The sequence below is a fragment of the Columba livia genome, chromosome 14, assembly GCF_036013475.1.
Source record: "Columba livia isolate bColLiv1 breed racing homer chromosome 14, bColLiv1.pat.W.v2, whole genome shotgun sequence".
Lineage (NCBI taxonomy): Eukaryota > Metazoa > Chordata > Aves > Columbiformes > Columbidae > Columba > Columba livia.
Window position 1 is genome coordinate 2,112,018 of NC_088615.1, and position 19,606 is coordinate 2,131,623.

General features: G+C 59.9%; 1 protein-coding gene across 25 annotated transcripts in view; it reads right to left on the reverse strand.

Moving 5' to 3' along the window:
- Positions 1-1,492: 1,492 nt before the first annotated feature.
- ABLIM3 (actin binding LIM protein family member 3) overlaps positions 1,493-19,606 on the reverse strand; it is a 51,705-nt gene continuing 33,591 nt past the window's right edge. For 4 of the 25 annotated variants that reach the window (XR_010466066.1, XR_010466067.1, XR_010466065.1 and 1 more), the window contains exons 5-22: positions 17,708-17,834; positions 17,530-17,623; positions 13,449-13,536; positions 12,185-12,243; positions 11,708-11,779; positions 11,158-11,313; positions 9,973-10,002; positions 9,300-9,429; positions 8,316-8,414; positions 6,872-6,922; positions 5,493-5,627; positions 5,181-5,245; positions 4,771-4,918; positions 4,077-4,106; positions 3,592-3,650; positions 3,017-3,077; positions 2,194-2,823; positions 1,493-1,749 (exon numbers count right to left, since the gene is read on the reverse strand). Coding sequence is in view for 1 of the 25 variants with exons in the window: in XM_021297193.2 (XP_021152868.1) it covers positions 1,636-1,749; positions 2,194-2,274; positions 2,816-2,823; positions 3,017-3,077; positions 3,592-3,650; positions 4,077-4,106; positions 4,771-4,918; positions 5,181-5,245; positions 5,493-5,627; positions 6,872-6,922; positions 8,316-8,414; positions 9,300-9,429; positions 9,973-10,002; positions 11,158-11,313; positions 11,708-11,779; positions 12,185-12,243; positions 13,449-13,536; positions 17,530-17,623; positions 17,708-17,834 (1,607 nt within the window). In the remaining 24 variants the exon portion in view is untranslated. Of the gene's footprint in view, positions 1,750-2,193; positions 2,824-3,016; positions 3,078-3,591; positions 3,651-4,076; positions 4,107-4,770; positions 4,919-5,180; positions 5,246-5,492; positions 5,628-6,871; positions 6,923-7,833; positions 7,908-8,315; positions 8,415-9,299; positions 9,430-9,972; positions 10,003-11,157; positions 11,314-11,707; positions 11,780-12,184; positions 12,244-13,448; positions 13,537-17,529; positions 17,624-17,707; positions 17,835-19,606 lie in introns of those variants that run through there. The other 21 variants (XR_010466083.1, XR_010466084.1, XR_010466082.1 and 18 more) reach the window with 16 other exon arrangements.

Consider the following 19,606-nt stretch of genomic DNA (forward strand, 5'->3'; position numbering starts at 1 on the left):
GCAATATTGCCATGTCCGCCTCGGGCGCCAGCCCCTTCCACACCACCATAAAGCTCCCAGAGCTGGGGCTGCTGCTGATGGGCGATCTCCTGCCCTGAGCACCCTGGCAAACCCCTGCAAGGGGACCCGCATGTCTCCCCTGCCTCACACAGGACCCTGGTGATGGCATTTTTGGGCAACACGCTTGGTGCTGATGGCGCTGATGGCAGGGAGGGCATTCAGTCCACCTGCTGGGAGATGCCGGCACAGGAGGGTTTCAAAGGGGACCAGAACAGCCAGAAGCAGAGCTGGCCTGTGGCACAGTGAAGGTGAGACCCTCGCTGTCCCCTCGGAGATGCACTGCCAACCCAGCTCTTGTTTCCGACAGCTTGCTGGTGTTTTTGGGACTGCTCAGTCCTGCGGTATGCTTGAAAATTGTGCCAAACAAACAAACGGGAAACTAGAGCACCACAGGTGAGACCAGGAAAGAAGTTTGTGTGGGAATAACACTATTAATTAAGAAAAATGAAAAAAAACAAAACCAAAACAAAACCACACCAACCAACCACCCCAAAACAACCAAAAAAACCCTCCAACCAATCAACCCAATAGTTCGCAGTGGCGTGAATGCTGAATGGCTTTGGTAGTGGTCTTAATTCCTGAAGGCTGCAGAGGGGTTTATCTGGGGCACAGACATCAGTGCCAGAGTAATTAATTACCCCCATGAAAAGGCCCAGCAGTCAGTGGGACGGGCGCCCCCTGCTCTGGCCTTGCCCCCAGCTCCCCCCACTGCTCCCCCAGCACTGGGACCCTGGAGCTCTGCTGGGGCCCCAAGCGTGGTGGCCCCAGGTCGGGTGACATCTCAGCTTGTCCACTCTCAGGGCTTGCCGGCCCTGGACAAACCTGAAGAGCAGCGAGAAACTGCACAAGGGAGGAGGCGGCTTTGGCTGTTTTAAGAAGGGCTTGGTTTTGGGACAGCCTGGAAAGCCATTGTTCTGGCACTTTGGGAGGAGAAACTGGCTCTGTGGCAATACCGGGTTTGCAGGGCAAGCAAGCAGCTCAGGACGCACTGGGGCTTGCACCTTGACCCGTGGGGCTGCACCCCACTCCCTGGGGGTCCCCACCACTGCTCCTCCTGCCCCAAGCTCTGCATTTCTGATCCAGAGGGTGAGGCTGAAGGTATCCCCAATGCATGACCATGTTAAAGGCTGGGGGAGCATTAGGGAGCCCATGGTGGGACTCCCTTCTCCTGCAAATGTACCCAGGACGTTTTCCAACCTGTAAGTAAATACACAGACCAGCTGAGGGGGACAGGACACTCCCCATGCACCAGCCCAAGGACACAGCCCTGGGTGCTGTGGCTGCAGCAGGAAAATCCTTCCTCCGTGTCCCCTTGGGGCAGCAGTGACGGACACCAAGCGCTTTGGGGCCCACGCGGTTTCAGCCCCTGGGAGAACCCAGGGATTGATACCGAAACAGGGTTGGAAAAGAAAAGGAAACACAGAGCATAAAATGATCTGCAAGACTCCAGTTCACTCTCAGGGGTGCAGAGGGTGCCTCTGCCACATACAGCACCGAGAATCATACAGAGCTGCAATATAGAGATCTTTCTATGTATATATTTATAGGTATGTATATATTTATAGTGCACTGTATTTAAAATAGCCGGGCCTGCTTCTTCAGCTCGTTCCTCTTCCAGAGGGCCAGGCGGTCAAACTCGGCGATGGTCATGCCGAAGATCTGGTAGAACTCCTCCTGGGAGAGGTGGCGCTGAGGAGAAAAGGGACGCTGGGCCAGGGCTGGGGACCGCGGCCACCACCCAGGGCCAACAGCCACCACGTGGGCCATATGGCTGCAGCAGGGCAGGACACATGAGGGGGTCTGGCGGCACCCCCGGCCCGGCAGGGCGTGATGGGGGTGCTGCAACCCCCAGCAGTGCTCACCCAGGAGGGTTGGAGCACCCGGTTCCCTCCTGCTCCTGCCAAACGCCCTCGTGCTGGGGCACAGGAACAGCCCTGCCCAGCCAGCGGAGCAGCAGGGTCGCCGTGACAGCGTGCTGGCACCCGTGTGCTCCTGGGGAGCTGCAGGGCTGCTCCTTACACGTCCACAAGCCCCTCGCAGCCCTGTGCTGCCTGCCAGCTAAGGGGATAACCCACCGGACTGGATCCATCTGACCCCCAGGAGATTGTCCCCAGCAGAAAAGGCTCCCCTCACCTCTAACCGAGTCCTGTCCACATCTTTGGGCAGCTGGTTCCTTCCCCTCGTCTTCACCAGGAGCAGCTCATAGGGGTATATCTGCACAAGCACAGGAAGATCACAGGGTAGCTACTGAGCCAGAATAGGACAGATGGGGCACATCTGGGATGGGGCCATGGGGAGCACGAAGGCAAAGCCTTCCTCCGCTACATTTAGCAGGGTTTGGGTGTCACAGCTGCCCCTGGGGCTTGGACAGGACAAAGCAGATGGGGGACCTGCTCTCAGGGTGACCTTAATCCACCTTGAATCACTTTGGTGGCTCTGGAATGGCAACCTGAAGGTCTCCTGCTCACTCCACAAAGACAGGAGTGACCCAGAGATGAGCATGAGTAGGGAAACACCAGCAAGACCACCATTCTCTTGTTCCTCACCGGGCGACAATTCTGCTTGGCAAAGGGCTTGGGACCCTTGAGACTCTGGCCTGAGCCCCACAGTCCCACGCCGGGGCTGTCAGGTGGGGGATGGAAAGGGGGGAAGGCAGGGCACTGTGGGCAGAGGGCAAGGCTTCCTCCTGAAGGGCTGGGGACACACGGCACATCTCTGGGTGGTATTCACATCTCTGTCTGGCAGAGCATCTTACCTTGTACTCTGTGGGGAGAGAGAAAAAGACAATAGAGACATGAGGCACACTAACCCCTCCACTGCCAGGATCCTCCTGCAGAGCTGTGAGAATCCCCCCTGTCTCCTCCCTGCTCCCTCCAGCCTGGACCCTGTTTTCCAGAGCTGCCCATGCCTACAGGGTCCCCCACCCATGCTGCTCCCCAGCCTCATGGCACCTCACCTCGCATCCCCCAGTTTACGGCGTTCGTGCTGTCGTAGTGGAAAAGCTCGGCACTGGGAGGCTGCGGGAGGGATAGAGGGAGAAGTAAGAGGGAGTCCCCTACAAACACTCAGCACAGCACCTCCATATCCCCAGGTGGGAAGGCACCAACCCCAAAGCAGAATCTGCGCCCTACACCTGGCAGTGGGGAAACTGAGGCACGAGGAGGTGAAGTGACAAGCCCCGGTCACATGGAGGCAGGACCAGGTCTCCTGGCCTCCAGCAATCGCTGCCCCAGGGCACAGAGCAAATCCCTCCTGCTGGGAAGCAACACCAGCATCCCTCTGAAATGTGCCTTACAGGATGTTCAGGGCAGGCACAGAGGTCCTGCAGTGCCTGGACAGGGCACTTTGGTCCCCAATAAGGGTCATTTTGGACCGGCACAGGCCAGAAGTGACAGCAGGGGTGCAGAAAAGGGGGGAGCAGGACACCTTAGTCCTAAAAAGGGAGCACCGGGGGTTTTGAGGAGCCTGCAGAGAATGACAAAGGGTGCAGGGATGCCTGGCAGCAGCAGGATGCAGGCAGGAGGCACTTACCCTGTGCAGCCCATTTCTCCTGTAGGCAGGAAGGGAGGCTGACTTAGAAATAAGGGGATCTGCAAAGAAATCACCAAGGTGCATAAGGGAAAACGCAGGGGTGAGCCCCACACCCTGGAAGAGCACCCACTGGGCCACCCCACCCCTGCGCTCCCACGTCACTACCCAGCTCCACATTCACCCAGCTCTGTCTCCTGCCAGCTCCAAGTCATTCCCAGCCTGGCTTCCTCCTGTGCTGATATTCCTTTCCTCCAAATCCCTTTCCCACAGCGGCAGGTCTCCCGCCTCACCCTTCAGTGCAACACAGCCTCCTCTCTCAGTTTCTCTGACTTGTCCCCTCCTGGCGCTGCCACCAGCTCTACCCTGGCCCAGTCTTTCAAGGGCTCTTTCTTCCCACCCTGGTCCCAGTATCTCCTCCAGCTCAGGCTCTGGACCCCATTGCCACAAGGGACCAGCTGGTGAGGGTTGCAGGCTCACACACTCACCGCTGTCAGCCAGGTAATGCGTCCGGGGAGCTGCAAGGAGAGCAGAGCCGGGTGTCAGGGGGGACTGAGCACCCTACGCCATGCAGAGCTGCCCTGAGCATCCCTGAGCAGCACCAGCTCTGTGAGGGCAGATGTGCCATGAGGAAGAAGAGAGTGGGCAGGGGCATGTGGTGGCAGGGTCCCCAATGCCCCCAGCAACCCCTGCAGCCCCGAGGGAATCAGGGCTGGGTGCCCTGGGTGCTGTGCAGTGAAAGCAGCGTGAGCAAGGAAGTCAGCCTCGAGGCCACTTAGCAGGTCTGGGGTGCCAGGAGGTCCCAGATGTGCCAGATGTTAATGAGGAGATGAGATGCTAATGTCACAGATGTTAACGATGAGGCACACAGGCAGTGAGCCCAAAACAGGTCAGAGCAAACCCAGCGTGGCTGTGCTGTGAGATTGCCGAGGGACCCTTTGACCCCCCGAATGATGTGCTGCCCAGACAGACTGCAAACAGCTGGGCGATGCTCCATCCCAGCTGGGGCACAGGGAACGCAGAGCCCTCCAGAGGGGGAAAGTGCCTCTCAAGTGCTGGCATCCAGCCCTTCTCCCACCACCCACCCCATTCCCTTGTCCTTCCCTCTCCACCCCAGTGAACTTCCCACAGGGACTGAGTCCATGCAGGGTGGGACAGACAGATAGACAGGGCTGTCCTTACAGCCATTGAGGGAGCCCTCGTAGCCAGCCGTGTGCAGGGCTTCTCTGCTGCTGGCCGAGCTGCGAGGGGGTGTCCAGGGGTCTGCGTAGGAGTTGGACCGAGCCTTCATCTCCTCCCTCAGGATCAGCCGGCCGATGCCGCTCTGGATCTGGACAGGAAGGGAAAGCTGCTTTGCACCCCAGCATGGGCTCAGCATCTCCCATCTCCACGGTAAGGGGTGCACTTGCCCTCCTTCAGGCCCCCTGTCAGGGGTGGTCAAGGGGGGAGAGATGGCGCAGGGCAGCAGGGACGGTGGTGGCCCCTTCTTGGGTGTCAGAGCCAGGCTGGGCCTCCTCCCCAGCGCCAGCTGTCGTGGGGACAACCTGCTGCCAGCTCTGCCCTGCCAGGCTGCGGGCAGGGACATCACCCACCTTGTGCATGCCCCGGTCGTACCCATCCTCCTCGCCTCCTGATGAGAACCGCCGGGCCCGGGGGGCTGCAAAAAGACACGTGAGAGGGGTCAGACGGGGGTGAAAGGGGAGGCAGGAGACAGTCCCCAACTGCATGGGGACAGGCAAGTCCCAAGGGCTGCTAAGATTTTGGGGTCACTTTGGCAGGTACCTTGGTCCAACCCCTCCTTAGGGTTCAGACCCAGTTCAGGGAGGTGCTCCCTCCCAGGGAATAGCTGGGTTTGGGGGCAGGAATGGGACTCCCCATCCTCCAGCACCATTGGGGGCTGTTACCTTTTGGGGAGCCTTGGAAGGGCCAGTACTCCGACTCAGAATGGTAGTACGGGTCCGGGGAGTAGGCAGGGCTGTACTTGGATGACTGTGCGATGTCTTCACTGGTTTTGCTTTTCGTGGCTGCCGGGGGGTTGTCTGCAAAAGGAGCAGGGAGAGCTGTAACAAGGACCCCTAGTTCTGCTGGCAGGACTTGCAAAAATCCACCCTGGGATGAAAGCAAATCCTGTTTCCTCCCCACACTCCCTGGTGTCCACCAGTGGTTTGTGTGTGAGACAGCATGGAGCAGAGCTGGGAATAACCCATTTTCAAACCGCTGACACCTCCTGGGGACAAGGGTGCAGAGGCAGACTGTGGGGATGGTGACACGCAAAGGGGCTGTCACAGATGTGGGAAGGGACATGAACAGCTCACAGCCCACAGCACCATGACAAGCTCTGGCTCCCGCACAGTGCTCACCCAGCCCCAGTGCCACCAACCTGCCCACGTCCCTGTGCCCCCAGGCTGTCCCATCACCCGGAGGGAGGCTGGGAGGGGATGGAGGGAGGCTCCATTCTGGCAGGGAAAGAGCTGCCGGGGGTCACTGCAGGGGACAGCAGTGGGCTGTGCAGCAGGGGGCAGCAGAGGGGTGACCCCAGCGGCCCTGGCAGGGGCACATGTGAGAAACCGGGGGGTGAGCCCTACTCCTTTCACCCCCCCGAGGCCAGGAGACGTGTGAGGACAGGAGCACCGAGGACAGGCTGTGTGGCAGAGCCACCCCAAGCATGCACAGGGTCCCGGCCAGCGGCAGCTACTTACAGCAGCGGGTGCAGCCAGCAGCAGGGTGGTGGGAAGGGAGAGCCCAGGGAGAGAGAGGAGACACAGTTACTGCTGGGGGGAGCTGCTGTTCCTCTATGCTCAGAAGTGAGCAGAGACAATACAAGGCAGCCCCGCTGAGAGACACCGAACATCCCTGTGCCTTCTCCCCACCCCTCACACCCCCCAGGCCCGTTTCACCCTGGAGCATCCATCCAGGATCGGCTGTGTCTTTTCTCCAGGGCTTTGTGGCATCAGCCAGCAACAGCCAGCTCTGCCACTGCCCCATGGCCTTGGTTCCCTCTCACAGCTTTCCCTGTCCCCAGTGCCACTAACAGCCTTCACCTGCATCCCTTGCAACAGGGATGCAGTTCAAAGCTGTGTTTCTCTTGCACAGATCCCCGCACTCTGCTGCCCGGAAGGGAAGCAGGAGCATCAGCCCACCAAAGCGCAGCAGCCCAACATGTCACCTTGACGCCTGCTCCCATCTCCTGTCCCTGAATGTGACTTGGCCAGACCAAGCCCCATGCTGGTCCCTGACCTGCTCCCCGCAGCACAGAGCCCAGCATGCAGCCAGCAAACCCTACCGTGTCGCTTATAGATGGGGGGTTTCCGGTAGATGTTACTCTCACCAGCAGCTAGTGGAAGAAGAAAGGGAAGAAGGAAAGAAGGGAGGAAGGGGAGGTCAGTGTGGGCATGCTGAGAGCAGACAGGACAGCGGTCCTGCAGGAGATGCTGCCCCCACATGACATTTCCATCACACAACCACGTCTGGGTCCACGTGTCCCACGGGAGCACAGCACCAGGTGGGCTCCGGGAGGCAGGAGCGCGGTCCCGGGGCTGCCTCAGGCAGCGGTGCGTGCAGGGGACATGCAGTGAGCGCCCCAGGTCAGCATGCACCGCGGGACGGCACCGCTCCCGGCCCCGGGAGGCAGCGGCACAGCCACGAACCCCTGGCTGCCCCTGCCAGCCGGCAATGATGCACCATGGCTCGCACCGGTGTGGTTTCTCGGGGGTGCCAGCACCTGGAAAAACCACCTGCAAGCTACCTTGGGGTGAAACAACATCAGCCAAAGCCTCTTTCTGCAGCAGACAGAGAAAAGAGCGAGCTGGGAGGGGAAGCAAACTGGAGCCTGGTGCTGAGAGCTATGGCCCCCAGGCAGGGGCCAGGCAGCGGAGCTGGCAGAGCAGCGAGGGGGCCATCCATAAACCACCGACCGGCAGCGGGAGGGCAGGGCAGGAGCGGGGCCAAACTGCGACCGGGATGGGATGGGAGCAGGGGGCCATAGTGAGGAGCCCCTGGATGTCCTCCTGCTGCTGTCCCAGGGCATCAGCTATACATTGCATGGGGTTCCACGCTCTGGAGGAGGACAAGGGCAGCGGGAGGTGTCCACAGCTGAACAGGGTGGTCTGGGGCTCTGCCCCCCACTGCATATGCGGAGGGCTGGGTGGGCAGCTCCGCCTGTGTCCCTCCCCACTCTCTCTTTTTGCCCGCTCTGTCCCCATCCCCGTGGGCTCTGCGAGGCCGGGAGCAGGTGGTGGCCCTTACCTGGTGGCCCCCTGCAGAAGGGGAGCAGGCATCTGGCAAGCCCAGAAGACTCTGGGGGGAGGGAGCGGCGGGCCCTAGGGGGAGTATAAAATAGTCATCTGTAGCGGATGGGTGCGGAAAGGCCTCTGGTAGACACGCTTAGGCTTGTGATCCTGGGGGGGAGGCAGGGGAGGGGGCAGGCTCTCCACAGACGACTCGTCTTCGTGTCGGGGGTGAAGGAAGGTCAGGGATGAGGGAGAAGAGGGATGTTGCAAGGATCAAGCAGACTCTGGGCAGCTCTGGGCCACCCGGTTGGTGATGGGGAGGGAGGAGGGTTCAAGCTGCAGGTCCTGTTTATGGATGGCCTCTGCCAGGGGTAGGTCCTGCTGCCAGCTGGCTCTAGGCAGGCGGCGGAGCTACGCATGCGACACAGGGAGGACGGCACATGCGGGCATGCCACAGACACGGCGCTTCCCCGGGGACCGGAGTGCTCCAGAGCCTACCTGGGATGTGGAAATGCTTGGGCGCTTGGTATGAGGTTGGAGTGGAGGACCTCACATCTAACTGGCTATAGTAGGGGGAGCTGCGCCCGCTCTCGGTGCCTACGCGGTGCCGAGCAGAAGCAGCCATAAGTGACCGAGAGAGAGAACAAGAGGCAGAAGAAAATGAGTGTTAAATGCAGTGGTGTTAGAAGAGCAGGGGTGCGACCCACATGGCGGGGGTGATGGGGATGTGTGCTGGGCGTGATGTGTCCAGGATGGGGCGTGATGGAGCAGGGAGAGATTTCCTGCATCTCCATAGGAAGGTGGGATGCAGAGGAAACCCCCATGCGGGTGCTGTCCCAGGGCGGCAGCCGCCCCAGCGCTGCGGAGAGGAAAGCCGAGCGTGCTGCAGAGGCAAACGGTGAGAGGCCCATGGCGGGGCAGCACGGGAGCAGCTCTGGGAATGCGGGACCTCCAGACTTACTGACCTTGGGTTTGCCCAGTTGCTCCTCCCCAACTCCAAAGGACAGAACACAAAGCACAGACACACTCTTTTTCCCCCCAACATGCTCCAGGGTGGGCACACACATCTGTGTGTGTGTAAGGACCCCCCTTACAGCACTGGTTGCGCACATGCGCTCTTGTGTACATCCCTCCCAGAGCTTGCAAGCCAGCTGAGCCGTCTTCACTGGACCTGGGGGTCACCTCCTGCCCCATCCTCCATGAGCCCCAGCTCAGCTCCGAGCCAGGACAAAGCCACCTTGGCCTCTCCTTGCTGCTCTACACAAGAAGTCAGGGGAACCAAAGGATGCACACAGCTGGGCCGCTCACTGCCCCACAGCTCCTGTTGCTGTCAGCCCCCCACGGAACCCTCAGGCCTCCTGCTTGCTTGCCAGAGGCAGAACCACCGAGGTCCCCTGGGAGAAGCAGGGGACAGTCTGGTAATCCCCATTCCACTTGTGGGTCTGAGTTAGCCCAGCCTGGGGTTGCAGCTGAAATCCTCACCTGAGCGGTAGAAATGGTGGGGGGACCTCGGGATGGTGGGGGACATGCCCTGGCGGCTGTAGGTGGGGGAGTCGATGTAGCCAGGGCTGGAGGCTCGCCTTTGCCGCGTGTCAAAGCTCTCGTAGATGTCCTGGAGATGGGGAAAGGTGTGGAGAGAGGTGGGGTTAGAGCTGGCGGGATGAAGGACAAGGTGGGTCAGTGCCTCGGCAGCCCTGTGTGCGGGTGTCCCATGGACAGGGCTCCCCAAGCCCTGGAGGGTGGATGCTCTGTGGTGTGACGTGCCAGGCAGCCTGTGTGTCCTCTGCAGCTGGAGGGGCTCCCCAGAAGCTCTGCCTCCCGCTGACAAAGAGCAGGCAGTGACACCCAGGGTTTGGGACCAGGCAACAGTATCTGGCCAGAGACTTTTGCCCCCTTGCCTGCAGACCATCCCCTTCCCCCATGCTTGTTCCTGATTACTGGTGCTCCCCACCATGGGGCAGAAGCTGCTCCCTGGGTCCACTCTGCCAGGGAGCACTTGCATGCTGCTCTCCCCAGTGCCCAAAGGACCCTCCTGGACAGGGCCCCCCACCTCCCCCACCTTGGGCAGGGAGATGTTCAGCAAAGCCCCAGTGGTCCCTTGGCAGAGGGACACCCTGTGGCAGCAGCAGGTGACAGACCCCCCGGGGGGCATTACCTGCGAGTACGGGGAGAGGGTCCCCAGGGACTGAAGGCAGCAGGAGGCAAAGCAGGGAGAGAGAGACAGCACATGGTTAAGGGGAGCAATGACAGACTGGGGTCCCACAGCAGCTCGTTCTCCCCACGTTACAGCCCCATCGCAGCTGCCAGGTGAGGAAGGCTGGTGGCGCAGCCGGAGCTGAACTGACAGGATGCTGAGCCAGGAGCCCCTGGCCTGCAGGGGAGCTGGCCTGAGGATGGCACCTCCTGAACCAGCAGCCTGCACCTCTTCTCAGAAACCTCGGTGGAGCAGCTGCAAGAGGGGAAGGCAGCTGCTGGCCCCCTGTGCTCCACAGCAGGCCATGGCCATGCTACCTGCACCATCTCAGGGGCGCTGGAGGAAACCAGACTTGTGACAAGCCTTGGGACCAGAGATGTATGCGGCGCTGCTGCTGGCCATTACAAAGTCCTCTTCCAGGGCCACCTCAGGTCCCTCATCTCTGTGTAAGCAGCTCAGACTCTTCTTCCACAGACTTAATGAAATGGTCCAGCAGCCCCAGCCCGCCTGGAGTAGCAGGCAGGGCAGTCCAATGCCACGTGCTGCTTGGGGATCATCTTGTCACACGCTTGCAAAAACACACTGACCAAGCTCCTTTCCCCTGGCTGCCCCTGGGCCCCCAGCACCCACCAGAGGCCACCCTGCCGTGCTACAGAGATGCCATGCTGGGGCTGGTGGCCAGCAGGACTGCCTGCTGGGGCCAGGCTTCGGGCTGAGCCTGCTGTCTGTCTGTCCCTCCATCCACGAGGGATGCACGTGGGCTGCGTGCCCTCCACCCCTCCTGCTGCGGGCTGTGATGGGTGAGCTCCCTGCCACATCACAGCACACGGGGTGACGTCTCCTCCCACACAGTGCTGTCTGTCCCTGCACGCCGGGTCTGCAGCACAGCGTGGGCAGGGCACTGTCACCAGCTGGATAAGGTCACTGGTTTCTTTCTTCCTCTGCAGCAGCAGCACCAAGATTTCCCTTCCAGCCCAGGCCCTCTCCCCAGTAATGGGAAGCCTCCAGGAGAGATCTTATCCCCACTCCTGCCCCCCTCCAGTAATCCCACTGGACTGAACGAACCACGTGTGGTTTTCCCCATTGCCCTGAATCGGTGCCCAGCTCCCAGCACAGTGCAGCATTGGGCGTATCGAGACTCGGTACCTCCCCATAGCTATATCTCTCCAGCGTCTCATCCGACGTGTATCTGTGATAGGGCTCGTAGGAAATGAGGTCAGGACGCTGCACTTCATAGATGGATTTAATCTTGGGAAGAGCTGCCAGGTCTTTGTAATTAAGGATCTCATTATCCACTTTAGCCTAGGGAGAGGGAGAGACAGAGAGACAGAAAGGAAGAGAGGAGGAAAGAGTGGCTGGAGCGCACAGTGTGGAGCCAGCACAGAGCAGACAGGGCCCATCGTCACCCCAGCACCAGGGAGAGGTGAGAGGAGGCGCCTGAGAGGCAGCAGCAGCAGCAGGAAGGGGCAGAGGAGCTGGGAGGGTGGGACTGTGCCCCCCTGGGAGCTCCTGGTTTGTGAAAACAGCACTGGCAGCATGGTGAAGGGGCACGGCTTGTCCGTGCTGTCCCCAAACACAGGACTTGTCCCTGGGAGATGCCTCACACTGCAGAGCAGCACCAGGAACCGCTGCTCCCTCTCCTAGGGCCAGAGCATCTCTAATACCCTGCATGGACAAGGGGCAGAGCTGTACTCACGCAGATAACACGGTTTGGGGAGCCGATACTGGACCCGGGGGGTGAGATGGAGGTTTCTGATGTCCTTCTGTGCTGTGAAGGCAGAAAAACAGAGGACAGATGAAAGCACGGCAAGAAGGAACCCCTGAGTAGGCACAGCGCTGGGTGTAGCAAGCAAACTGTTGGTTTTGGGCTGAATTTCACTCAAGGTCCAGTTCCTCTGCCAGCCGGCACAGAGAGGGAGCAGCAGCTGGATGGGCGCGGGGGGCTGATTAGGGGACTGCTGTGCCCCTACCCAGCTGTGGCTGGTGCCACGTCCCCACTAACAGTCACAGCCACCCGCCACCCTGTGGGCAGCGGGGACAGAGCTGGGACCCGCCCCAGGAAGCCACCCTGGGCTTGGACACTGCCACAACAGTTCACCTCCAGCAGGGACTCGAGGGCAACATCACCTGGGATGTGCCACCTCTCAGAGATGCCCCTCACCCTGCTGCCTACCTTTAGCTTCTTCTCCGCTCTGGCCGCCTGCTTGCAGATGGGGTGCCACACTTCAGAGCCTGCAACGCAGCAAAGAGAAAGTGTTCCAGCTACACGCATAGCCCACCCCCTGCCATGTGGGGGTCTTGTCCTGTCCCTGCCATCTCCAGCCTGTGGTCCCCTGGGGTGGACGTGTCAGTGCGCTCCAAGCAGCAGCTGCACTGAGCAACTGGTGTTGCAGCAGCTCAACCCCTGCATGCTGTGGGGAAAGCTCCTGGGGGCCTTGCAGGGGCAGGAACCAGCATCTCTCCATGGGGAGCAGAGCGGGAGGGAGGTGGGGAGCCCCGAGGGTGCAGAGGGGGGTCACGTGCTATGTCGCACTGGCTCCCAAGCACTGAGATGTAGAGGCCAACACTACTAAGTGTGACAGAAAACCCAGGCATGTTTTGGTGCAGCCCAACCAGTGTCCAGCCAGGCAGCTCCTGATGGTTAAACTCGGTAACACAGAGCCCTGGGCACCCACAGTCCCTCGCATGCCCCCTGGGCTGGAACCAGCAAAGCCATTGAGCTCTGCCCAGTTGCTCCCTGGGATGGATGCTGAACACACGCATCCTGTGGGATGTGCTTTGCTAGGATCCCTACTCCAGCTCTCTCCATTCACAGTTCCACATTTGCCACCCATGGAATCATCAGCGACTCAGGAAGACAAGCAAGCACAGCTTACTGAGAGAAAACAAACCCTCCCTCTGCACTGGAAATAGTCCCTAAGGCAGCTCCAGGCAGGGATGAGCTCCGCTGAACCCAAACCCAAACGGAGCGAAAGCCTTACCCCTCCGGTGCTGCTGGCAGCACAACCTGGACGGGGGGAATTAGGGGCAGTGGGGAAAGGGTCCTGGACCACCATCCCCTGGGGCTGGGGTGAGCAGGAAGCCAGGCACCCTGTGCCCATCCCAGCCTCTGTTTGCTGGGTGCAGACCAGGGACACATCCAGGCATGCCCAGCAGCGCTTCTCGCTGTGCAGGGAGACTCGCAGGGAGCAAAAAGCTGTCAATGAGGAACAAAGTCTCCTCCAGCTCAGTGTCAGGGAAGGTTTCATGGACAGAAATGATTGCTGCATAGCACAGGAAGAGCACAGAGGCTTCAGAGGCCAGGGGTCTCTGGCACTGCTGCACAGGGGGACCCTTTTGGCACTGAGCACAATAAGCAGTTGAGCCCCAAATGCCCCCCAGCCAGCACAGCTCCACACAGCTGCGCTGGTCCCTCCTCACTGCAGCAGGATCCCTACCTGTGAGGTACATCTCCTCTCCTTCTGTGAACATCTGGTGGCAGCGGACACATCTGGCACAAGTCGGGTGGTAGTGCTTCCCTCCTGCCTGCGAGGGTGAGCAGATAAAAGGGGCCCCTGAGCAAGACAGGACATGGAAACCTGCTCACAGCTGAGGGCGAGCGGCCCTGGCATCGCTGGCTGCTGCAGACCATGACCAGGTGAACGGAGCAAACTGCCCAGGGTGGTCTTGGCGACTGCCACAACACATGGAGAAAACCAGAGACCAGTTCATCACTAACGCTTCTGACCTGCTGGACTAGGAGCCAGACTAGGAACCTTCTGCTCACTTTGAATAGCCCAACACACAGGAAAGCAGAGCTAGGAAGTCCCAAACAAGGTACTCCTACAGACCTCACCCCTAATAAATTGTCCTTGGACTCTGGAAATAACCACAATCCCCTGCAATAACATTCAGCCAAGCAGTCATGCTTTGCACCAGCTCCTTCCCTCTACAGGTGTGAAGAGGAACAGCAAATCTGGCCCAGGTGTCACAGCAAGGAAGCAGTAAAGGGAGAAGAACGTCCCCAAAGACAAACCTCACAAAGCACAAGCTTCCTATTGCTGTCAGATCCCCTGGGTGACCATTGCCAGCCCCTTGCCCCAAGCAACTTTTCCCCTTCTGTGAAGCCAGGCTCAAACTTCAGCGCTAGCAACACACTATTCCCCAGCTGAGCAGAAGATGGGCTGCTTGCTCCCTTTGCTCTTTGACAGGGATAATAGCTTTAATTGGTAGCTTGTTTCCACTCAAAGTGTCTGCTAGCATTTCAATTACAGGCTCGTTTTCTGGGCTGGGAGGCAGGAGGAATCTGGGCTGCACTGTTAGAGCTCGACCCCAAAGGACATTTTACTCCCATAATAACCCAAGAGGAGAGAATTGACAATTTAAGGCAGCAGAAGTAAGACTGGCTGACAAAGCGGGGGGTTATGACAGAGGGGGCTGGAGCCAGTTTGAAACAGGGAGGTTCAACAGCAAAATCAGCTGTGAAGAAGACCGAGAATCTGCCAGTTGATTGCCCATAAAAATCAACCTGGAATTCAATGTCCTTGGGGTGCAGGTGGCAGCCAGCGGTTTTTTCCCTCCAGTTTATGCCAAAAATGTGTGGGGAGTTCTAGGGTAGGCAGGAGAGATAAGTGGGAGAGCTTAGACCCCTCTTCCTCTCATTGCAATGCTCTGCAGACTGAGGTGTGGACGTGGAGGGGGGCTGGCTGCTCCCACAGAGGTTTGTACCAGCACAGCACCAACCACCATTTCAACGCAGACCTTCTCCAAAAACCACCCAACATCTCAACACCACCACTCCTCCCCAGGAAACAACTCTCCGAGCCACACACAAACCTTGTTCCTTTTATATTGGTTAATATTACAGCTCATAAAAGACTGGGAAAGACTGGGAGGGAAGAGACCTGCTTGTTATCACTTGGGGTCCCCTAAAGACTCATTAATCATCCAAGCCTGGCTGCACAGCCCGGAAGCTGCTGGGATAGCATGAGAAGGCTCCTTAAGACCTAAAATTATTTAAAGGCACCCTTTCTATTTCACGCTCTGCCAGATAAGACAATTAAAGCCTGTGGTTTTACAGATCGTTCAATACTGTGAGCAGGCACATATCCGGGGAGGGTGGGGAACATGAACTCAGCCCTGGCCGTGGGGTGGTGAGGGGTACCCGCAGATTACACGATGCTCGCCTGGCACAGCCCTCCAGCACACAAACCCTACGCTCCTCTCAGCTTCATGACAGCACCTGCGAGAAGGTGACACCTCGGCTCTGCCCGCAGGGATGCCGGTGCTAAAGCGTGTTAATTCCAGCCCACCAAGTCCCATTGCTCAAGGAGGGCTCCCACCCCGGGCATGGGTGCAGCAGGTAAGGCGCTAACGCGAGCTGACTGCTGTCCAGAGCATCTCGTGGGATTCAGCCAGCATGTCCCCACAGCCTGGCACGGGTGGGCAGAGCTGGCTGGCCCCTCCAGCCAGGAAGAGCCGATGAGAGCAGAGCTGGGGATGGAGGGCACGGGAGGGGCAGAGAGAACTAGAGATACCGCCAGGAGAAGAGCCAGGGAGATGGAGGTGAGGGGGAGCAGGGAGGGCTGTCCCCATGTCACCACCCCAGGGCCACCTCCAGCTTGGAAGCAGGCTGCCCCACGCATGTCATGCCTTGCAGAGCTGCTCTCTGTCCATCCCCTCAGACATGCAGCAGCATCCCCTGCTTGTCCTGCCTCTGCTGTGGTTGCACCAGAGAGGAAAACCCCGAGAGCAGTGCAACAAGTGGCTCAGAGGCAGCGGTGCCTGATGGTGCCAGCACAGACTCCGGGGCAGGCTCCCAGGTCCCCTGGGGCTCCTTTTACTCCCTGTCCCCCCTCCAGAACTCCCACCCCGTGTAACACCCAGCCTGTTTGCCCTGCTGGGGAGGCTGAGGGTGCTCTGTCCTGGCACAGGGTTATCGGGGACCGGACTGCCCAGGGGAGCAGCAACAGGGATTCAATGTCAGAAGAGACCCTGGCTTCACCCTGCCCCATTCACACATTTGCTGAGCGAGCGGCCCCATGCTGAGCAGCTGGCCCGGGGCAGCCACTGCGGTGCTGAGCTCACAGCAGTCAGCGCTGGGACTGCTGCCGAAACCTGGAGTCAGCAGAGAGCCGTCCCAGGCACAGCAGCTCCCTGAAGAGAGGGAAGATGCTGGAGGGCTCCTGGCACCCAGCTCCAGCTTCAGGAGAGGTTCCCTGGCCAGGCTGGTGCTCTCAGGCCAGCCCAGACTGCAGGACCAGAGGGGGTGACCGCTTCTTGGTAGGCTGAGAGTGAAACACGCTGGAGATGTCCTGGAACAGCTCGCAGCAGGCTGGAGACCTACACAGCCACTGCCACTCCAGCCCACAGCAACTGTGGTCTGGTTTGTTGTGGAGCTGTGGCACCTCCAATTTTGGGATACGGCTTCTTATCCCTTCTGCCTGGGGATGCAGAGATGTGGGTGCCAATGCCACCCTGGGACAACTTCCCTCCCACTCAGAAGGGAAGGTCTCAGGAGTAACTAGGAATGCTTTCAGCATTGCTGTCTCTCTGCACCACCACAGCCCAGCTCCATATCCTAAAAATCACAACAACAGGCTTCATTCTGACATCTTTCTCTATGCCTCCTGAGCCTTTAGTTTATCCTCAGACTGGATCTTCTGACTTTTTTTTTTCCCCTGCCAACATTGGCTTAGGAACAGAAAGCATGACAGGACACCTCACCTCCAGGAACAGAGACCATGTGCAGGATGTGACCACCTGGCTGATGGGAAGGACCAGTCCTGATGGGTCTCTCTGTCCCTGCCCAGCACCAGCCTCACTCCCCTCACCAGCTGTGCAGCTCCATCATCACCCAAAACACACTCCGTCCCCATGCCTTGCTGTGAGATCCCTGTGGGATCCCTCAGTGGCTCTGCCAGAGCAGCTCCTGCTGGCCAGCAATGCGATGAGCAAAACCCTCTCTGGATTTGGCCCAGGGAAGGTGACTCCCTGCTCCGGTTGCTGGCCTGCAAAGGGGTGTAGCATGGGGATGGCTGCCCGTGGGCAGGGTGCTGCAGCCCCTCGTCTGGGCTCTGCAGCGGGCAGCCGTGCTGGATGTGTTTCCAAGGCAACAGGCAGGCTGCCTGCACAGGGATGAGCTCAGAAAGCAGGCTGGGGTGAGCATGGTGGGGACACTCCAGAGCTGGCCATTGCAGCATCTGGTTAAGGCTACTGTCCCCACATCTTGGGCTGGGAACATGTCCCAGCACACCCAGGCCCCTGCATGCTCTGGCTGCTTCTGGAGCTCCAGTACCCAAGCCAGCTCTCCAAAAGTCTGCATGGTGGTGCTCCTTGTCCCATTCCCACCCTCCAGAGGAGGTGGTCACACTGTGTCCACACACCTGTGCAGGATGAGCCATGGCCGCAAAAGACCGAGGGCAGCATGACAAGGGTGCAGGATGATGAAACTCCCCCACCTCCCCAAGGCATGCACCTCTGCGCATGACACACACCATCCCTGTGGCAGACAGGGACAACCACAGCCCCAGGACTCACCTCCAGAACCCTGCCACTGATGTACCGGTCGCAGGTCTCGCACTTGATGCCAAACTGGGCATGGTAGTCGGACTCACAGTATGGGATGCCATCCCTTTGGGAGAGGGAGAAGGGGCGTGAGCAGCGGGTGAGCTGAGCTGGGCACCCCTCCCTGCAGCCCCAGCATGGTGACACTCACTTGCTGATGTACTCGCCGGTGAGGATGATCCCGCACGTTTGGCACTTGAAGCAGCTGACATGCCACTGCTTCTCCAGGGCCAGGAGGGACTGGCCTTGCTTGATCTCCTCCTTACAGCCTGCGCAGTCTGGGGGGACAGAAGAATGGCGGGAGTGGGGAGTACGGGATCACCAGAGCTCCCTGGCAGGGGGCTCGGCAGTGTAGCAGGAACACCCATATCTGCTGGCCCGTGCCGAGGCACCCAGACACTTAACCTGGCACACCCCTCACACCCAGAGGAAAGCCCTGCTCCAGTTGACCCCCTTTTCTAGGGGATGCTGCTACTATGAACACCCTGCTCCTGACACCACTCCAGGGGCAACCTCTCAGGGATCATTCCTTAGTGAATTATGCACCTCTGCTTGTTCCCAGCAAAGGAGCCAGGAGGAAACCCTCCTGCTGGAGCTGGGACCTCTGAGGCACCACTGGCACACAGCCACTCTGGCCAAGCACCCACCACAGCGCCAGGTCTCCCTGCCCGGGCAGTGAGCTTGATCCAGGGCAAGCGTGTCGGCTGTGGGGGCCACGCTGCCCCGGCAGGTCCCAGGGGACTCCCTCTGGGGCGGGAACAGTGGGAAGCATCGGCAGCGAGCACAGCAGAGGAAGGGCTGTGCTCTCCGGCAGCCACGTCCGCCCCGCTGTGGTATTTACGAGACTCCCTTCCTTCCCCACATCCCCTGGCTCCATCAGGGCTGGGAGCAGGAAGCACATGGGCCTGGGAGCCCTGACCTTGACTCTTCCTTGTCCTCTTCTCCCCCTGGGCAGCAGGTTTGTCCAGATGGGGTTTCTTCTTAACCCCTTCCCTGCTGCCTCCCTCTCCGCTCGCAGCACCAGGGAGTTGCAGCAGCACTGCACAGGCAGCGCAGGCAGGCAGGACAGGCAGGCAGGCTTTTCTGCTCAGCCCATCCCCAGGCAGGTCTCCATCAAGTCCCTGCCTCCTGGACAATGCTAAAGGGGGAGGATTTTTGACCCCTGACAAAAAGCAGGCTGGCCAGCTCGACTGAGCCAGGATCCGTTCCCTCTCTCACACAGGTCCTTGCTGGTTTTTGAGTTGCTCGCAGGGCTGAGGCTGCAGGGAGAGGCTCATCATCCTTCTTCTAGGGATGTCCTCCCTGCAGACTGCACCAGTGCGGGCTCCAGCAGGCACAATTTCCTCGCCACTCCTTCTGGGTGGCACTGCCAGAGCCACCCGGGCCACAAGGGGCACACGCAGGCAGCAGGCTTCATCTGGCCACTGCCTGTGGCTGCCGGTGAATAAAGCACGGTGCCCGCAGGCAAACCCAGGCTGCAGGCCAGGGAGGAGTGCGGGCAGCGAGGGAACGGGAAGGGAGAGGAAGGCAGGTGAGAGGCAGAGCATGCAGCTGCCCTTCCCCTGCCCTGCTGTGGGAGACAGCGGGTGCTGTTTGGGCAGCTTGGGGTGCCGATGGAGGAAGGTGGGGGAAGCCCTGTCCTCTGGCTGGGGCTCATTCAAACCCTGCTGTGTTGCCTAGCTGCACCAAGGCCATGGCGATAGCTGGGGGGAAGGAGTCTGGGGGGATCCCAGGGACCCATCAGCATCAACACATTACTTGGTCCAAATAGGCACCACCAGTGCCACCATGCTGACCAGCTGACAAGGACTGCAAGTGACACCACGGTCCTGGGGCTGGCCCTGGCTGCAGGGCTCAGGTCCAGGCACTGATGCTCCACGGCTTGCTGAGCTGCAGCACCAAGGGCCCCTGCCCAGCCTCCCCAGCTCAGCCTGCTGACATGGCAGGGCTTGCGTACCGCGGTGTGGCACAGCTCCCGGCTCCCCCTGCCTTCTGCCACCTGCCCATGCACCGCGCTGAGACAGCTCCCCTGGGACCTGAGAGCAGCAAA